At 40.3% G+C, this 18,572-nt stretch overlaps 1 protein-coding gene across 2 annotated transcripts in view; it reads right to left on the bottom strand.

Annotated features, from left to right (window-relative positions):
- The window catches only part of spns2 (spinster homolog 2 (Drosophila)), a 55,964-nt gene that overhangs the window by 28,363 nt on the left and 9,029 nt on the right, over positions 1-18,572 (bottom strand). For both annotated transcript variants that reach the window (XM_042008549.1, XM_042008550.1), the window contains exon 2: positions 10,309-10,374. In XM_042008549.1, the coding sequence (XP_041864483.1) occupies positions 10,309-10,374 (66 nt within the window). The remainder of the gene's footprint in view (positions 1-10,308; positions 10,375-18,572) is intronic.

Here is an 18,572-nt window from a genome sequence, read left to right on the forward strand (position 1 = left end):
AGCAGAAACTAGTTCATGAAATGCAACTTTTCAGTGTGACTCTAAATGCGCCAAGTGTGAAAATGTAATCGTGTCAGTAAAACATGTTTGGATAAAGTTTTACAAGACACAATAAACATGGTAGTTATTGATTCACGATTCTCTTCTAATGGGTCATCAGAACGATTAAAAACACCTGCTGTTGCTGAGGCCGGATGCACACTGAAGCCATTTATAACCTTTTAAGAGCTTCATCTGCTTTCAGGAAATGTCACAGCAAGAGCATTTAAAAATAATATTACTCTTCTCTTGTCAGTCTTCACTGAGGGCTGCACACCCACAAAGGCCAAAATGAAGTCATTTGAAACAATTACTTCCCTCATAACTCATATTGATAAACCAGATCTTTTTCTAATAGTATCTTATGTTTTCAAAGACTTGACCATAATGTAACATCATATATAATTTAAGAGATTATACTGCACTGAATATAAATCAAGTTACAAGGATTTACAGTACAGCACTGTCTGTTATGGCGGTTAAGATGAATTTGGCTTGATTAGTGAGAATCTGAGACAAGAATATAAATCTACTTTGTCTACTTCAAGCCCTTGCCGGAAGGACAGACAAACCATGACTAACAATAAGCTGTTACAGACACCACACCATAATAAAAAAAAGTTTTTTTGTCTCATTCAGATCTACAATAATGAATTACCTCTGATAAAAAAGGATCATTGTACTGGTTTTATGTGATATTACATTAAACATCTCTTCTCTCCTCAGCTGACAGCCATTGTTTTCTGTTTATTTGTATTACTTATGGAACAGCACAAGTACATGCATGATCTCCACAGTAAGTTAGGAGTTAAACCCTAGCAGATCAGCAGAGATGGTTATCTTAAGTATCCCACAAAGAGCATATCTCAAAAACACACGGCAGGAAAGTGAGTAGCTGATGTCTGAGCTACTGTCGACAACGGGAGGAATTGTTTTCATCGCCTCCTTCACCAGACAACTGCCAGCTGTGACTACGTTTTCAGTAGCTGCTTCTTCATGTTAACACCTTATTAATCCAAAACAGAATCATAATTACTGATAAAGCAGACTTTCTGACCATTTATAGTCATCATGGTATTAACTTTTGCGTGTTATTTAGATCTGTGACCGTGACGGCATTATCTTGCCATTCACCTTAGAGGGAAGTGACTCAAAAGACTGGAACTTAAACAAGCCTTACAGTATCAGCTCTGCCTGACATCCTGCCTTTATCATCAGGCTTATGTAACATATTCCCCACTATTAGCCTGACAAACAACACATTCCTCTCTTTTACATCTATTGTTTACTTCCTCTTAGGCTATGAGTAATTGAAAATTCCACATCAGCGACACGAATCGAGAAAACTGTAGTGTAGTTCATCAACAGCGAGAACATTTGAATTATAAATCATAAGAATTATGCATAGAAATGCTTTAAAATAAGAAAGGATTTCATTTTAACCTCACAGAGTTCTTTGAACTATTCAACTTAATGCCAGCTTCTGACAACAAGAAGCTCTCACAGAAGCGATATTGTATTTAAAACCCTCCGTGGAGCAGATAAGTTAATTATTCTTCCCTCTTATCTGTTTCATTCTCTCCTTTTAGAAGGAGCGCGACCTGAGGAGAACCTCTTGTACTCTTGGTAATTCTGACCAATGATGTATACAGCAAGCTCTAATTTAGTTTCGCTACTACCGCAGGCAGGCGTGCCAAACCTGCTCTGATGTGCTTCAAATTCCAAATAAGTTGCTGCACATATTTCTCACAGTTTAAGGCGAGTAAATGATCATAGTCTCAGGACATTCCAGAAAGATGGACAATGGCTGTGAGAGATGTAACAGGTATGCAGCAGGTACTCAATGTGGTATTTAAGTATAACAATGTATTGTACAGTGACATTAGCCACAGGTTAATGGTGTTATTGTGTACTTGTCAACCCTTTATGAGGAAATAACAAGCAACAAATAAAGAAAAACATTACTGAGCTCCATGGATAAAATAAATTAATCCAGAATGAAAACAATGATCAGTACAGTGAGCCCTGACATGATTTATCATGCCTCATTATCATCACCACTCATCATTTATCTGTCACAGTTAGCAGCACCTTATGAACCCATTAATTTATCATTAAATAAGATTCACAGCAGTCCTCTTTAAAATGAAGGGTTCTCTGAGAAAATATTTCAACAAGTGTTTAATTATATGTCATCTTTGTGGATCAGTGAAGTCACTGAAAAACAGAAAATAACTGGGAAAGCTGCCACTTAAACACACATACTCTTCTCCTTTACATGCCAGATAGAGAAACTAGAAACACTGGACCTCCAGCCCCTGCTTTGATTGGCCAGCAGAACAATATCTCCTGGGATGACTCACCAGCTATGATTCAATGCCACAGTGAACAGTGCATCAGGAGATGAAGGCACACATATGTAGTATGTGTGTTTGTGTGCGTGATTGATATTCAGTGGGCCTTTGCAGAGACATTTCCCTATGAAATACAGGATTCCCCTGAAGAGAGCACCTGTGAAACTCCACATCCGGCTGAGGGATGCCAAATGTGCCACAGTCCATTTGATCCAAAAAACAAACAGGCATTCAGCTGCTTAACTGCTTGGATATGAGATCATCCTCATTTCTTTTCATGGTGATTAACAATGATTTACATTAAAGAAGATGAATAAGAGTGCTGTAAATACTGTAAAGCTTAATCCGTCACCGGTGCAGGTGTTTATAAAAAGTACTCTGCTGCCTTTATACTCTTTCTATTAGCCTCTCCCATCTGTGATTCCACTTTTGTAGTAAATGCAATTTGTCAGATTCAGCTGTTTGGAAACGAAATAATTTCTTTATTTATAGAAATCAAGTCGGACAAAGCTTCTTTAAGTTGAAGCAGAATGCAAAATATAGGAAAAAAGAAAATGCATTGTAGGTAGAAGCTGAAAAGAGGGCAATACATCAGTGTCAAAACAGCCGGTTACCCTTATAATCCACACCAATAACCCATATTAACTTCCAACATTACCATCGTCACTGCCCCACTTTCCCACAGTGCATGAAGGCCCTGCCGCCCTCGCAGCTGTGAAAGCTGACATTCAGGACAGGCAGTCTAACTAACAAGCATCAGTTTGATGAATCTGCATGTCCGTCAGCTGACAAGGACCGAATTAGAGGAACAGGAGAAGCACATCCTCTCTGCAGGTCTGTGCACGTCTGCAGGCAAGGCGTTGTCCTTTGGCGGCATAAAAAGAGTGTTACCTTTGACCTGTCCGCTGTGGATGTGATGTGTGTCTAGGTGTCAGTACTTAGTGTTGTGCAAACCACCTATAAATACAGCTACCATCTTTAGTGTGTTGACTTGCCTCCACCTTTGTGTCTTTGTCCTTTCCATCATTACAACACTTGCTGTGACTCTTTATGATTTATCTTGGCAAGACATGACTCAATTTTTTTTTCAAATTTTTAAAATTACTAATCATGCGAGATAGTTACGATGGACTACTACTGATGTCATGTCAGAGGTGTTGCCTCCCAATGCTACAGCCATATTTGGAAACAGCTATTCATCCCAATAATCTGAGAGATTATACTGTTGCTATTTCTGGGCGACATCTCTGTGTGTCACCATAGTGAACTCCTTACTCACCTAACTGCTAATACAATACCTTTGTTATTCAATAATAAGGTGAGAACCACAGGAATGATTACGTTTGATGTTAAGTTCACACGCTGTGTAGAGGGCACTGCTGTTACAGTGGAAATACAACAGGTAACCCAACCCTGCATACCAGGGATGGCATCACACATAGAATAGAGCAGGAACACCACCATATTAGACATTCTCACAAGCCTGTTGCACAAATGTTTTAGTCTACGCCCGGGCAAAAGAGATGCACGCATGAAACTACAGACAGACTATCAAAAGAAAGGTAGTGAAGGAATTTTCCACCTAACTGATCCACTACTGTGTACTTGGCAAAAGAAGCTACCCGACTGCTTGAGTTAACACATTCATGTACCCACAATAAAGCACCTGAAGCTTTCTGACATGCAAGGCAGCATGTTATGCTTTACCAAGTAGATTTTCAATATATTTATGAGAAACTAAGACACAGAGTATTTAAATAGATGTATCAACAAACCACTGAACAGCTGTCTGTGACAGAATTTCTCTTCTGTGTTCACAGAGTTATATCTGATCATAAAATGATGTTTAATATATAAGTAACATAAAGATATAATTACATTAACTTGTTGTCTTTGGAACATATCAGCTCATTTTACTGAATGCAGCCAGAAGGTTTGCTCTGTTTCTGGTGGATCATATTTAACACAACACTAAATAAAATGCTGTTTACGAGGGTTTCTCAAGAATTTTCTTTTCTGCTTGGGTTCATCTTGAGTTGAAAAGGAATAATTGAAAATTGACTGTCACTGTAAAAAGTTTAGGAAAATATGTTCCATACATTTTAATGATCTTGAGTTGCTGAATAAAACAAGTCTTCAAACTCAGAGGAAATACACTGAAATTCACTTCAGGTGTACCAAGCAGATATAAGCTATTGGTTTCAAGGCTGCGTTTATGCCAGCATTTTTATGATCTCCATCTCTGGACTTTTTACCTGCATGCATTCAAAGTCTCCTCGAACATGATTGCTTTTTACTACTCAGATAATAAATGGGAACCTGAAACCTTTCCTTTAGATTGCATTGTCACATGCTGATATTTGGTTATAGATATTGTTTCCTGGTCCTGGAGCCCCCTGCCTTACATGTTTTAGATGTTTCTCTGCTACAGTGCACCTGATTCAAATATGTTTTAGGCTTGTAAGTTGTCATCAAGCTCTGCAAAGGGCTTCATTTAAAAACATGAGGGTCAAAGGTCCCCATGACCAAGAAGGGGGAAGCATAGTGTCCAGTGTTCTGTGGCCTTGTGGTGTTGTTTATTCTGTCAGGTGAACAGCAGGAGTGGCAGTTTTCTTTCTTCCTCTAATGATTTACAGGGTTACCTGTGGAGGGCGTAACACATAACTTTGGTGTGAGTAGGACACCAGAGCCGACCTGTGTGTCACACCGAAACTCAGACGTTCAGTTTCAGTTTCAAATATTTCTGTATTCCTCACATTTCTGATCACCGCTAATTTTCTAAGAAACCCCTAAGTTCAGATTTCACCGGTGGAGCAACATCAACCTGTCTGCTGCTGTTTGATGAATGCAATATGTAGCCTGGGAAAACCCATGCAGCATAATGTCTGTCAAACTCAAGAGTTAATTCCCACAGAAGCTGCCAATGAGTTCTTGCTTTAAATTCATCTTAAATCCCCCCTTTTTTTATCCTATTGAGCCGTTCAGCCACTCTGAGAGCTGATAGCTTGTCACTGCAGCTGCGGCAAATCTGTCTACTACCTGCTCAATGTGAGAGCAGCAGCTGGGGAGAATTACACGCTGCTACAAATACCAGCCCGGCTGGCAAGAGCACACTGGAACCTCATCTTTTGCACATTACCAGCGCATATTACAAGCAAACACATCTGGAAGGAGTAAAGAAAGGCACTTGCCTTTTTTCCTGAAAAACAAAAGAAGTAGCACGATATGCATTCTGATACATTTTAAACTGCCTTCCAAGCTGCAGCATTAAGAAAAACATACAGTTATTTTTCCAGTGATCTTTTCCTGCAGCCGGTGACATGGTGAGCACTGAAATCCAGCAGCACAACACTTGAGCACAGGGCTTGGAGTTTTTCTTTCCTGCTATTTCCTGCTGTAACTACAGGAGCAACCAACTTAATGACAAGTCTCAATTTAAAATGACAGAGTGCTCTGCATGTCTGTGTTTGCTTTATTGCATGCTGCCCATGTATTGGGACTAATGGAGTATGAAAACTGGAGCAGGTACAAACACACATGCACACGTTTCTTACCCATATGCACAGTCTTTTAACAACAAATGAAAACAGTGCAGACAGCAGCTCTATCTTTGACCTTGAGAGGATGAAGTACACATGAGTGGAGCATGTGTGTTGCACTAGTAGAAGTGTAGAGTGTGTGCGTATTCTTAATTGATTTGTTGATGTCATTCAGAGCCACGGGAGAGGGGCAGCCTGCCGTAGCAACAATCGATCAGTGCTCATCTTTGTTGGAGAAGCAGGAAAACAGAAAATCAAAATCTTGCTGCCACAAAAATATGATCATTCAATTATTTTTCCAATTTTTGTGCAGGTTTTGCTGTGCTTAAAAACTAACCATCTGATGGTAAATTTACATGAAAAGTACAGCATGCGTACTTAATTGGCCCTAAAAGCTCTGATGAGATTTGCAGTGATTTATCTGCTGTACTAATGGTCAAGAGGAAGTGAAGGGGATGAAGATGGGGAGCAAGGTGCCAATCATCACCCAACAGCTGCCCCCTCAGAGACATGGCCTATAAAAACAACCTGGGATGGAGGAGCAAATGCACAGCTCTGTGACATCGATGCATCACTGGGTCATCGTTCTATTCTTGTCGCAGCAGGACAGGAGGCCGCTGAACGCCACTGCGATGCAATTACTCAGCTTTGGGGAATCAGTAGTGGAGAAGATTAAAACTCTATCGTGCAAGAGCAAAAGGAGGAAGTCACAGGTGGCTCTTTCTTCTCCCTTAATTTCCCTTCATATTCCCTCTTTTGGCCTCCAAATCCTCTAAGGTGCAAGTGGGAGTAACAACAAGGCAACAACAGCTGCCAAACTGCTGAGAGAGACGGGAGAAGTACCAAGGGATACCAGTGAAGGCAAAAGACTAAATAAGAGCAGCTGTGACTGGCCAAAACAGCTGATGAAGTACTGATAGCTCAGCTTCCAACTGCGTAAATGAAAATCAGAGAGGCATATAACACAAGAGATTTTTGACCGACTTGGCCACCCCCCAGAACCAGTAAATCATGAACCTGACTGCAGCACAATGCAGACTTCATGTTGGGGCTCATAGCTTCAGGGTGTTCATTTAAGTCTGATTTGTTAGTAAAGCTCAAGCCATTAGTCTCACAAAGCAACTGTGGCCTCATTCCTTAGAGCTCAACATACTGGCTAAGGCAGACTGTCACCCTGTCAAGACTAGGGCAATGTCACTTGGTGTGAGTGTGTGTATCGTGTTTCAGACAAGGTGGGCAGCCACACACAGAATATAGTCTGCAAGCTGTTATTAGCTCAGGCTCCCGATTAAGCTACCACCCCACTGTACATCCAGCCTGACTGACCCCAATAACGCTGCCTCCATGCTAAACCAGTCATGGATAATTTTAATGCCATGACACATAATTCAACTCATTTAGACTTTTTAAAAAATGCCTTAAAGCACTAAAACACAATAACTACAGTATGTTAGCAGGAGGAGAGCACGTTCTCTCAAATTTCTCAGTCTAGTTAACAAAAAGGCCAAAAACTCCCTCCCAGTCAAAAGGTAACGCCATCCAGGTGATCCCCCTCCCCCCTTCCTCTCTTCCAAATAACCTTCCACGCTCCCCCACACCCTCAGGCCTCTTCACGGCTGGGTGTGTGTCACTCACTTCAGATAGCCACTACCTGAGGGCCATTAACACATTGGGCTTGTCATTTCAAGTGGGAAAGTTGAGTTAAATCTCTCCTGGTGCTCTGACGGGTCTGCTGAGATCAGGTGAGAACACCTCCGCCCGTCGGCCGGAGAACTCCAGCCTTAACACTCACCTGACAGACACCTCTAAATACCTCATCTTCTTAGAGAACTGAGATGTCAGAGCTTCAGGCAGCTACAAACATGCGCACGAACGCACACATGCACAATGGAAATGAGCACATACCTCCTGTCAATTTGTGTTGAGTAAGCTGCTTTTGAAAGCATCGGTGTTGCTACATAAAAGAAACTGGAGCTGCGGAGGCTGAGCTCACCACAGGGTATTTTCCTTGTGTTGTCCCTCAGCGTGTAAACACCATTTAACACCAACACATGGCAAACAATAATTAAAAACAATATTGTTGATGCTGTTGGGGAGAGATGGTCATATGGGCTAATTTCTTACAAGAAAACTCAATTTACAGCAGCTGACTGTGCGAAAGCCAGCCCTCAAGCCCTTATATTTTATTTCCAATTATCCAGACTTTCTGGTAATCTTGTGGACTGAGCAACAGTTCTCAAGGCTTTTCTTTCGATATATTGTCTGTTTTATTCACTCATTTTCACTACTTTTAATTCCAGTCCTGACCATTTGACAAATTTACCTAAATACCACAAAGGTACATAATTCAAGAAATGAGCCAGAGTTGTGTCAGGAAACTTAGCAAAGAACCAATTTTAAGTTGGATTTTAAGCACTTTGTTACTAACAGTCTGTAATAAACTTAAATTGTTCCCTTACTTTAGAAGCATCAATTAAAAAAATTCCATAGCTTACAGTTTCACAGACATGAAATATTTTTCTGAGAACAAGATGATTCCAAAAAGAGCTGTTAGCTGAAAATTTGCCATTTCTCCACATGGTGTGTAATGTCTCTGAGGCTTAGGGAACACTTTCTTTTAGTGTTCCCTAAAGGAAAACAACATGCCACTAACATCTAGAGATGGGGAAATTTCTCATTCATAAATCTGATCAGTAGCTACAGAAAAAACTCAAAGCTATTCCTTTCTCAGGTTTAAAAGATTATTCTGAGTCCTGTGCTTATTCTATAACTTGGACCTTGCAGTATGTGGTCAGTTTGACCTGGCAGCAGAGAATGAGCAAGAACCTTAGCATACACAACGCCCACTGCCTGTAAAACACCTACGTTGGCAGTTTGCATTCCCAGGTGGATGAAAGCTGCCAGGGCAGAGAGGAAGGAGAAAAGGCAGAACCAGCCTGGCTCGCAGGTGTTCACAGAGGCGGGAACTGTTCCCTCTTGAGAAGGAAGTTGGGGGTTGTTCAAAGTGTAAACATAAACAGACACACTGAGCTGCGACTCTCTGGTCCAGCGTTAAGATTACATCATCCTTCTGACTTCTTCTTCACACCTAAGCTCCTTGTCTGCACCCATCCGCCCTCACAGCTCAAAGCCCTGACAACCAGAATTCCTCAGAGTGGTGTGAGAAACAGGTCACTAGGGTATCAGGGGCCAAGCGGAGTCTGGACCATGATCGAGCCTGGGTAGGCCGTGCAAACCAAACCTGGACACACAGAGGATGAATCAGCTGTCTATGTAAGTCAATTGACCTACACTGTGTGTGGTTAAGTGTGTGTGACTCTGTGCCAATTTGTGTAAGTATAACCCAACAAAAGAGCCAGCCCAAACAGAATTAACAGTCAAGTACCCTTCACTGTTTCCTGTTTCTTAATAAGGTTTCAACTCACATGCAGGTTGGAAAAGGGTTTTTTGAGCTATGCAGATTCCATGCTGACCAAAAGATGAAAAAAAACCTGAAAAAATGACCAATGTCAAACAAAATCTAGGAGAAAATATGTAAAAGAGGTAGAATTCCTCAGAGTACAATTAGATTAGTGTAGCTGAAAATGAGATTTGCCTTATTCCCTGAAAACACATCAGAAATGGCTGCACCCATTTCTTTTTCCAGCTGGATATTTTTGTCCTTAACCCACCACTCAACCAAAGTTAGCTTAGGAACACCAACTGAAGTGGAGGAAAACACTGGACTGTATTCTTCCCCCTGCGCAAACCCCAACCAGTCTGCTTGTCCTCAATGGCACTTTGTGTGCAAGTTTGTTGATGTTTAAATGAGTCTCAGTGCATGCAGAGACAAGACGGGGTCCTGTCCTCCAATAACAGGGCTTTGCAAAGTATCTCCCTTAAAAGGTGAATTCATTTGGGGAACTGAGAGGTGCAGGAAACCCTGCCCCAAACCATAGATGTCAGGCTCTCTGCGCATGTGCATTCAGGCACTGTGTTTTGCTTCCTGTTGACCACCAAATTGACGTTGCTGTGAGGAAATGATGCTCCCAGAAGTCCCTCACTGTAATACAGTGGTGTTTAGTATCACTACAGACATCATTTTCATGTTTTCATATAAGAAATCTTAATAAAGTCTCTGGTTTTAATCTTAAAATGGTGCTCTTGAAATTTCTGTTACTGTATCAAACCTAAAATAAACATGGCAGGTATGTTTGTCTTTAACAGGTTTCACAGAGGTTAGGATCAGAAGGCAGCAGGGGTAAAAATCAGCTTGTTATTATTCCATTTGTTTCAAATCAGTTACACAATAATGACTGCAATCACAAAGAAAAATGCGCTCAGGTGTGGAGCTAGCCATTTTCACACCTGCAATCAAGGGATTAAACAAGACTCACCTGTTTGCAACAAGCCGGCTCCGCTGTCTGTTACCTTGTAATGCCGCTGGATGTCAAAAAGAACACCTGCAAGCAAGAGCATAGAGAAAAAATAAATGTGGTTTCACACAGAGTCTGACACTCTGAGGTTTATCAGACTTATACATAAATTAATTCTGGTTTTATGAAAGTGTTTTGCGGCTTGTGATAGCTTTGGTATAATACAAAGAAAGTACTCAGAGGCTTTTGCTCCCTTAACATCCACTGTAAGTGCTCTTTTGGCTGTTACATGGAGTTAACTTATTGTAAGTAAATGGCTACACTGATTTCTCCACAGGGTGTTGCGTATGAACAATTCTGGCAATATGAAAACACTAAACACATTTTTTTCAGCAAAATAAGCGCCCAAAACACACACTTTCTCCACCATTAACTTCTTGCTGGCTCATGTAAGCAGCTGTGTGGAGCAATCCAGAATTTTTATTCTGTTTATTTCCAGATGACTCTACAACTGACTGTATGAGGTCAGTTAAATAAATCTGGTAGCTCTTATCAGTCATGCAACAGCACTTTTAACATCTTGCCACTGTGAGAAACCATAAGATCTTTAAAGTTGTTTCAGTCCTTAACTGTAATCCAAGAGCAGCAGGGCTGAAATGTGAGAAATCCACTTTCTGCACATCACACTAATACCTTGATGAAGAGAATAGCACCTGGTGTTTCTTAGGTGACAAACAGCTAAACATCTCTTCATCAGTACATTATAACTTGTTTGCATTCTTTATTTGAGTTTAGAAGAAATCTCACGATCTTCTTAGTGCATAATAAACTTTAACAGATCAAGAAGAAGATCTGATCAGAGTTTACAAAATAACTTCATCCAATAAATTCTTCTTCTTTTTGAGGAGCTTGAATGGCCTTTTTTCCAGCAGCAAAAAAAGAGAAAAAAATAATATTTATGATAGAAATCCCTGCAGTTCAAATGAGGCGTGTTGTGCTTGGTAGTGCAACTGGCAGGCTGCTCCTACATGACTAACATACTGAGAAGCTGGCTGCCTATGATCTGTCTGCTTCCGTCCTGCGAGCCCAGCAGACCACCATAACCCGAGCTCTACGATGCATCTGAGTCCCTGCAACTTTCAGAAACAAATAAAAATGCATCATATCACAGTCGTGTCAGGGATAGTTATGAGAAAGATTTCAGCCAGGCCAGATGCATAACTGCACAATGATTGGCATCTTTGGTTTGTTTGTAGGAAGAGAGACTTGGTGTGCTTTAAAGGTGGTGCGATACCGAGACAGGCACAACAGATTCCTGTGAGCTGAGTCAAACCACCTGCTCACATTCCCACATTACAGGCTGCTTATTTGTTCAAATATTTCACTAATAGTTCTTTGACTTCTTTCTGTTTCATAAAAGCTTGACTTAGATGTGCCTGCTTGCATGTCATCGCTTGGTATCAATGAAACCCACACTTTACACAACAAACACATCATGTAATGAGGAAAATATGACTATGGGTAACTTTTTTAACATGTGGTAACTGCACTGAGAAGACATGATACAATCAATAACTAGTTTAAGTTACTAGAACACTGTTTTTATACACCTGAGGGTTTTAATTACTTCTTCTGTCCAAATGAGAACTACTTTAAGCAGGTAATCTGAGATATTTAAGCATCCACTAACCACAAAAAGACACGAACACTCAAAGAACAAATTAGGCCGTCATTCGTACATGCCCTCAGCTGAAACCATGGCTATGACAGATTCTGTCCCTCCTGTCATGCTTGTCAAAAGCAACAAAAGTGTTCAGCAGAGCATTTTACAGTACAACAGCAGCTTTAATGTAATTACGCTCGACCACACACACATGCATACACAGCCTGCTGGGAGGGGGATCCCTGCACCAGATGGTGGAGCGTTCCTCCTGGACAGAGTGTAGTCTGAGCCACACCCGTCTACACTTACCGCACAATTACAAGGAAATTAATTAAGGTAGAGTTGGCAGGAGATTCTCAACACCAAAATTTAATTGTTATATAAACAAGATCAACTGCTGCTCATCAGGACAAGATAAGATGTATTAAAAATGTCAGTTATTGTTGAGCACTTATAGCAGCAACTCAGTAAGAGATGACAGTCAGATTACAGCAACAGTGTCGTTGGATGAGATATGAGTGCAATGAGTTGTGTAATGAACTGCGCTGATCTGTAAGGGATTATAGAAGCAGCAATGTGTTTGTGCAGCAGCCCAATACAACTATCACCTCTGTTCTCCCATTCAGCTGCTCACCTCTACATTTTCCCCCTCCTAAATCTTTCAGCGACTGAGGAGTGCCTTTTTTAGTTGCTATGGTAATGCAGCACATGTATTCAAACAGCAAAGAAAAGGTCAAAAGGGTCTATACCAACATAAAATTTCCTCACTATCAAAGGTTGTAGGAAACCTGAATATCATGATGTATAACTAGTTATCTTTCTCCGATCATGCTGTGTCTGACTCAAGCTGTATCTGACTCAGTATGCCACCCAGATCTGCACCACTGCAACACCCTTCTAATACGTCTTCCTGCATGCACAGCGAAATCCCCACAGATGCTCCAGAACATGATGGTGCTTCTTGTGTTTGATCAACCAAAAAACCAAAGAGGATGAAGCCACTCCATTACTCAATGAGATCAACTGGTTACCCATGACAAGTGCTTGCCGACAGAGCGACTGTGTGGTCTGCCCCCAGCTATCTTAAGTAATACAGGCTTTATGCACCTTTCTCGACCACTTCCTTCCTCTCAGTAAAGCTGACTGGTACATCCCTACACATTAGGCAGTCTCAGTGCACATTGGTGGGACAAGCTGAGTGCTATCAGAACACTCTATTTTAACAGCTCTTACCTAGACTTCTGTACCTCTGTTATTCACATATTTCAACACTGATGTAGCACTCATAAACCAGGCTTTCTGACTTCACTTAAGTCAGAATGTTTTTAAAATTATAAGTTACAAACATGAACATTAGTGTTGTTTTTTTTACTATTCATAACCTGTTGAAGTGCTTTTAATGTAACACAGCAGCAGGAGGAGCTTTAAAACTACAGATGATTCACACTGTAATAATATAATCAATATATAACTCTACACTGCCTACAACACACACATAACCCCACAGATACATTAACTTAGCAACATTAATGAGTTTCTCAAGTCTCGAGCCTTAAGGGGGTTTGAGAGCATTGGCGCATGATGCCAAAGAAGGAAACATTGCAGGAATGTGGATCTTCCTGACAGCACACAACAACACCTGCTGCTGCCTTCAATAAAGATGGCAACACACAATTCACAGTAGCAGGCCACTCCCTCCTTCCTAACATGCTGTACGCTCCCTCACTGCAAAGAAAAACCTTTTAAAGAAATGGTTTGACACTGATTTAGCATTACAGCAGCCACCTTTTTACAAATCACCTATATTGGGATTCTGCATTCATGCCTTCTTAGACACTTAAAGGCCTCTTTCATGAATTTATTGTGATGCTGAACTGAGCATACCTTTGTATTCAGCAATAGTTGGGCCGCGTAGTTAAAAACAGAGAGTTGACACAGCGTCGGTGCAGTGCAGAGCTGACACTTATTCCACCCGCTCATAAAGTCTGCCTTTATGACCAGTGTAGCTGCAGAAGAAATGACTCAAATTGGTGAATGTTAGCATGCTACAAATGGTGCTTTCAGACCAATGAATGGTGAATGATCATTCTTAGATATGAATAGTACTTTCTGTGGGCTACCACTGGCCTGTTGACTTACTGTACAAACTAAATGAATCTAAAATAGCTCCAGGAACACTGTCTACTTTTCTGTAGCATCATCTATGTATGTACAACTCCACGCAGCATATTGATAGTTCTAATTATTGGAGGTGAGCCTGTGTAATAGGGTGATCCTGAGGAAATAAATTGTACTGTTTTTGCAAGGCCAGCTGACTGCCAGCATTACTCCTTTGGGACAACCATATGCTCACAAATACACTATAAGTGAACACAAGAAGGCAGCCACACACACCACGCCCAACAGAGCCATACACAAATATGAACACGTAGACCTCCATCAGCTTGTAGAGGACAGATTTCATATCAAATCCCCAACAGAGATTTGAGGATCCACAGCCCTCCTTCTTCTATTTCTGCCCAGAGAAACTAGGCTAAGAGGAAGAAGAGAATCACAGTCCAGTTTAAAAGTGACGGGTGATGGTAAGACACAGAAACACAGGAGCTGGGTTTGTTGTTTTAGAATATATGTTTCCATTGTCTGGGAATAAATACATACATCTGAGTTCGTTCCCCTTTCCCCTGGTTTCCCTGTGTCTGAGTAAGAGGGAGCCAATGGGTGGAAGTCATTCATTCTGGCCCAAGTGTGATGGGCAGTGGTGAACCACTCTGCTGATGTGGCCACATCCTTCGCCTCCATTCTTGAAAAAGGGGTGATCCCTTTTCATGTGTCGCCCTAGTCTGTATAAATAGTGTGGGAGACAATGGTGGATGAACATAATGAGTGAGGGAGGAGTAAGTCTATCTTTTTTGATAGCTCTTGAGAGCAATTTTTTGGATTTGAAAGTGAGACAGAGCAGAGGCAGGTCGAGCTGCAGAGAGCGGTTCAGACTGCAACAGAGGAGAAAGCTGACCACAAATATGCCCGACTGTGGCCGACGGGCTCCTGACCGACTGCTCTCCTCCCTTGCCATGTGGCTGCAGTGGGCGGGGGAGCAGTTTTTCCATTTCACTTCCTTTGCCTGCCACACAGAAAGGAAATGTGCTGCAGATGTCTGGGAAACGGTGGAGAGCGAGACACCCGCATGGGAAGGATTCACAGCTAATATGAGAGGTGGATTCCCCAATAACATCAGGGAGCGACGAGGCCTGTGCAAGTGAACAGTAGACAGTTACTGTGGGGGTTGGAAATAAAATATTATACATCAGAGAGTTTAGGTACTCAATGGTGTAGTTGATCGCTAGTTGTTGTGCAATGTGGATCCGCAGCCTCCTCCCTTTTTTCCATGCACATATGAGGACACAAATTTTATGTGCAAATATAGTCCAATTTAGTCCTGCTGCTTTGTGTCAGTAATAGAACAAGAAATGCATCAAAACACCAACAAATAGAAAGTTAATCTTTTTCTAAAAAAGACATTTCATCAGTTTAAAGTGTTTACACAAGTTGCGTGAGATCCTCATTCATTTTCCTATTTACATGTTATAGAGCATAACCTCCTAAATGATCCATGCTTATGCTGCTATGCCACTGCAATGTTAACACTCATTCAAAGCTCAGGTTTACCATAAAAGTCCACTTTCTAACTGGAATTTTGCTTCATTTGCTCCAACTCAAAGGTGAAAGTTTGCAACTGAATCATGTAATTTCTGACAAGCAGCAGTATTCCATTTCTTCATCTGTTTTGCTACGAAAAGAAAAGTCAGTCTGGTTGCTGAACTGTAGAATTTAGCTAAAATTTATTTTAAAGCTTTAAATTAAAATGTGGCATTCACTTGTTAAGCTTCCGGGCTGGAGAATTATATTAGTTGCACAAATAACTTTACTGAAGTTTGTAACAAGGTCAGGGCCTCTTGTGGTATCTTATTTTTCCCATGCACGTCAGCAAATAGTGCAAAAATTCTGAATATGATTTTATTCAGGTTACAGGGACATTGTTTTATTTTTGTAAGTGGGGTTGTGTGTATAGTATCTCTGAGTAATCAGAAGTCAGTCTTACCTGCAGTAACAGCAGTCAGAACGCTCTTAGCTTGGAGAAATAAACGCTTTCCTGACAGGTAAGCTAAAGCTAAAACCTACTGAGATGCGGACAAAAGTTTATAACCTTTTAAACAAGTGCTATATTGTTGATATTCACACCACATTGCCTCTGCACCAGGAAAGTACATTTCAACAACTGCAGAGCAGTAGCAACACGGTCCGTGGCGTGTTCAAAAACAATCTGGGTTACAGTGTGTCAAACGGTGTGAATGAGGTCTTACATGGTTTTAAATCAGAATATGACATATATATGTATGACTGTATGTAAATAGAGATCAGATGAATCTCACGTGTGTTCTTGTTGACTAGATAGAAACCAAGCAGGGCATTAAATTCAGCTGAAGTTGCCACTGATTTAAAGGAAAGAGAACCCAGAAAATATTTAACAATTACTTTTTAATGTAAATATTAATACTTTGACTATTCACACACATAAAAAAAGCTCATTTTCAAAGTTCCAGCTTGAAGGATTAATATAATGATCAAAAAGTGTTTAATAAAACTTCTTAAGAACAACTTTTGGGAGTTACATAGTGCTTTAGTAACTTGTGTTATTAAGTCACTAAATGGCGTCATTCATTTGAAAATCTTTCACTTGGGTCTTTTTTTCCTTCCACTTACCATTCGGAATGGCAAGACACCGTCACCAATACAAATCATTTAAAATTTCAAGCAAAAACAATAACAACACAACTTTCTGCACAAAGCTGAATATATTCAGTTTGCAACTGCTTCAAATATATCTCAATATCTTCCAATCACTCTGAGTCCAAGTCAAATGAACGATCTGTTGGTTTGCCTGCATAAATACTCTAATTAATAAAGGTTTTTTATTTTTAACAAATTCTCCACCACTAATCAAAAGCTTGGATTCAGCTCAGGGGCTGTATGGCATTAGTCCCAGCCGGTACTTGCTAAATATTTGATAGCAGTGTAGAGGATGCATGGTGAAGCATCAAGGGAGCAGACAAAACCTATAGCTCATCAATATTGCATCCAGCAGCTAGCCCACTTGTTCATATGAGCTAATGCATTAGATGTTTGGAAAAGAGATGCAGTGAAGCGAAGCAAAGGTATTTGAGATGTGATGAGACTGTCTGATTGCTATGGGTTATCTTCAGGCTGCACTCGTTCCACACCAGCTTCTCTCTGGAATACTGAACAGGAGTTGAACTCAACCTTAAATATGGATCTGAAGGAGTGGGAGACACATCAACTGGAGAAAATAAACCAGAAAGACCCATTTAGAGTGTAGTTTGACAAAATAGAGAAGCAGCATGGACATTTTACAGCATCCCACAGAAAAAGGAGGCTTATCTTTAACTGTGATCCCTTTCCGGAGCAAAATGATTCCACTTATATATTTTAAAATATCTGTTTGACAGCATGCTAACATTTCATAGTTTGCATTACACATAAACAGTTAAACAATGTGTAGCACTAACTGAACCACAAATATTACTTCACAGACCACCATGTTTGCATTTTTAACCTACCTAGAACATGGACTTATCCCATGTTTGTGTACCCAAACGTGCACATGCTAACAGCAACTGCACAGCCAGAGTCGGCACATGTGTAATCTGTCAGTAATCCTGGTTCCTTTTTTACATAACAGTGTGGAGGATTAAAGAGATGGCTTTTAATGAGATTTAATTTCTCCTGTCTTACTTCTCTCTGTGGTTTTATGAGGGTTGTTGAAACATCCTGCTGCTTAAATTGTATGCAAATGGCACAGACAACCCTTTTGTTAAACTAGCTGACTTAATGACAACCATTAAGTCAGTGAGCATTTTTAATTATTGAAAGATAACACTGTTCATGCTATTTAAATACATAATACTTATATAATTGTTTTAAAGCATGTCTGTGATGCATTTTTAAAATATAATTTCTCATTTTTGAGGACTCTGAAAAGCACTTTGTTAATAAATGCATCATGATATGTATGTGCTCTCTTTGTTCCCGACTCATCTAATTCATCCAACTTTCCCTTGATTCTACCACAATATGAGCTATAATGCATTACGGTAACATATCTGCAAGCTGTTGTACAGTGGGAAGATACAAAATGCCTTTTAAAAGAAAAAAAGGAAACTGGTTAAATTCTATATTTTCACCTCAATTAAGCTTCAAACAGGTTCAGCGTGGCTATTTTCTCTGGATAATCGCAGTGCTTGGGCTTCATAAAATTGAGAATTAACAGGCAGCAGTGGCCCAGCGGCTTTCAGATAGGTAATATCTGAGGCATTTATTTTGCTTTGTGCAATCGTTTAGGTTTAAATTCTAGTTTAAAATTCTTTTGGGGTAAGTTTAATGTGTAAAAATTAATTATATATAGTCTATGTTTTGACAAAAAAAGAAAAAAAAAACATCTCTGATGCTATGTTTGGAGGTTTCTAACAGAGATATACACAAATTAAGGTTTGTTTTAACAAAGAAAATATGTCACTTTCCAAACTAAACTTTCTGTCTAATTCGT

This window comes from Melanotaenia boesemani, chromosome 15 (assembly GCF_017639745.1).
Source record: "Melanotaenia boesemani isolate fMelBoe1 chromosome 15, fMelBoe1.pri, whole genome shotgun sequence".
Classification (NCBI taxonomy): Eukaryota; Metazoa; Chordata; class Actinopteri; order Atheriniformes; family Melanotaeniidae; genus Melanotaenia; species Melanotaenia boesemani.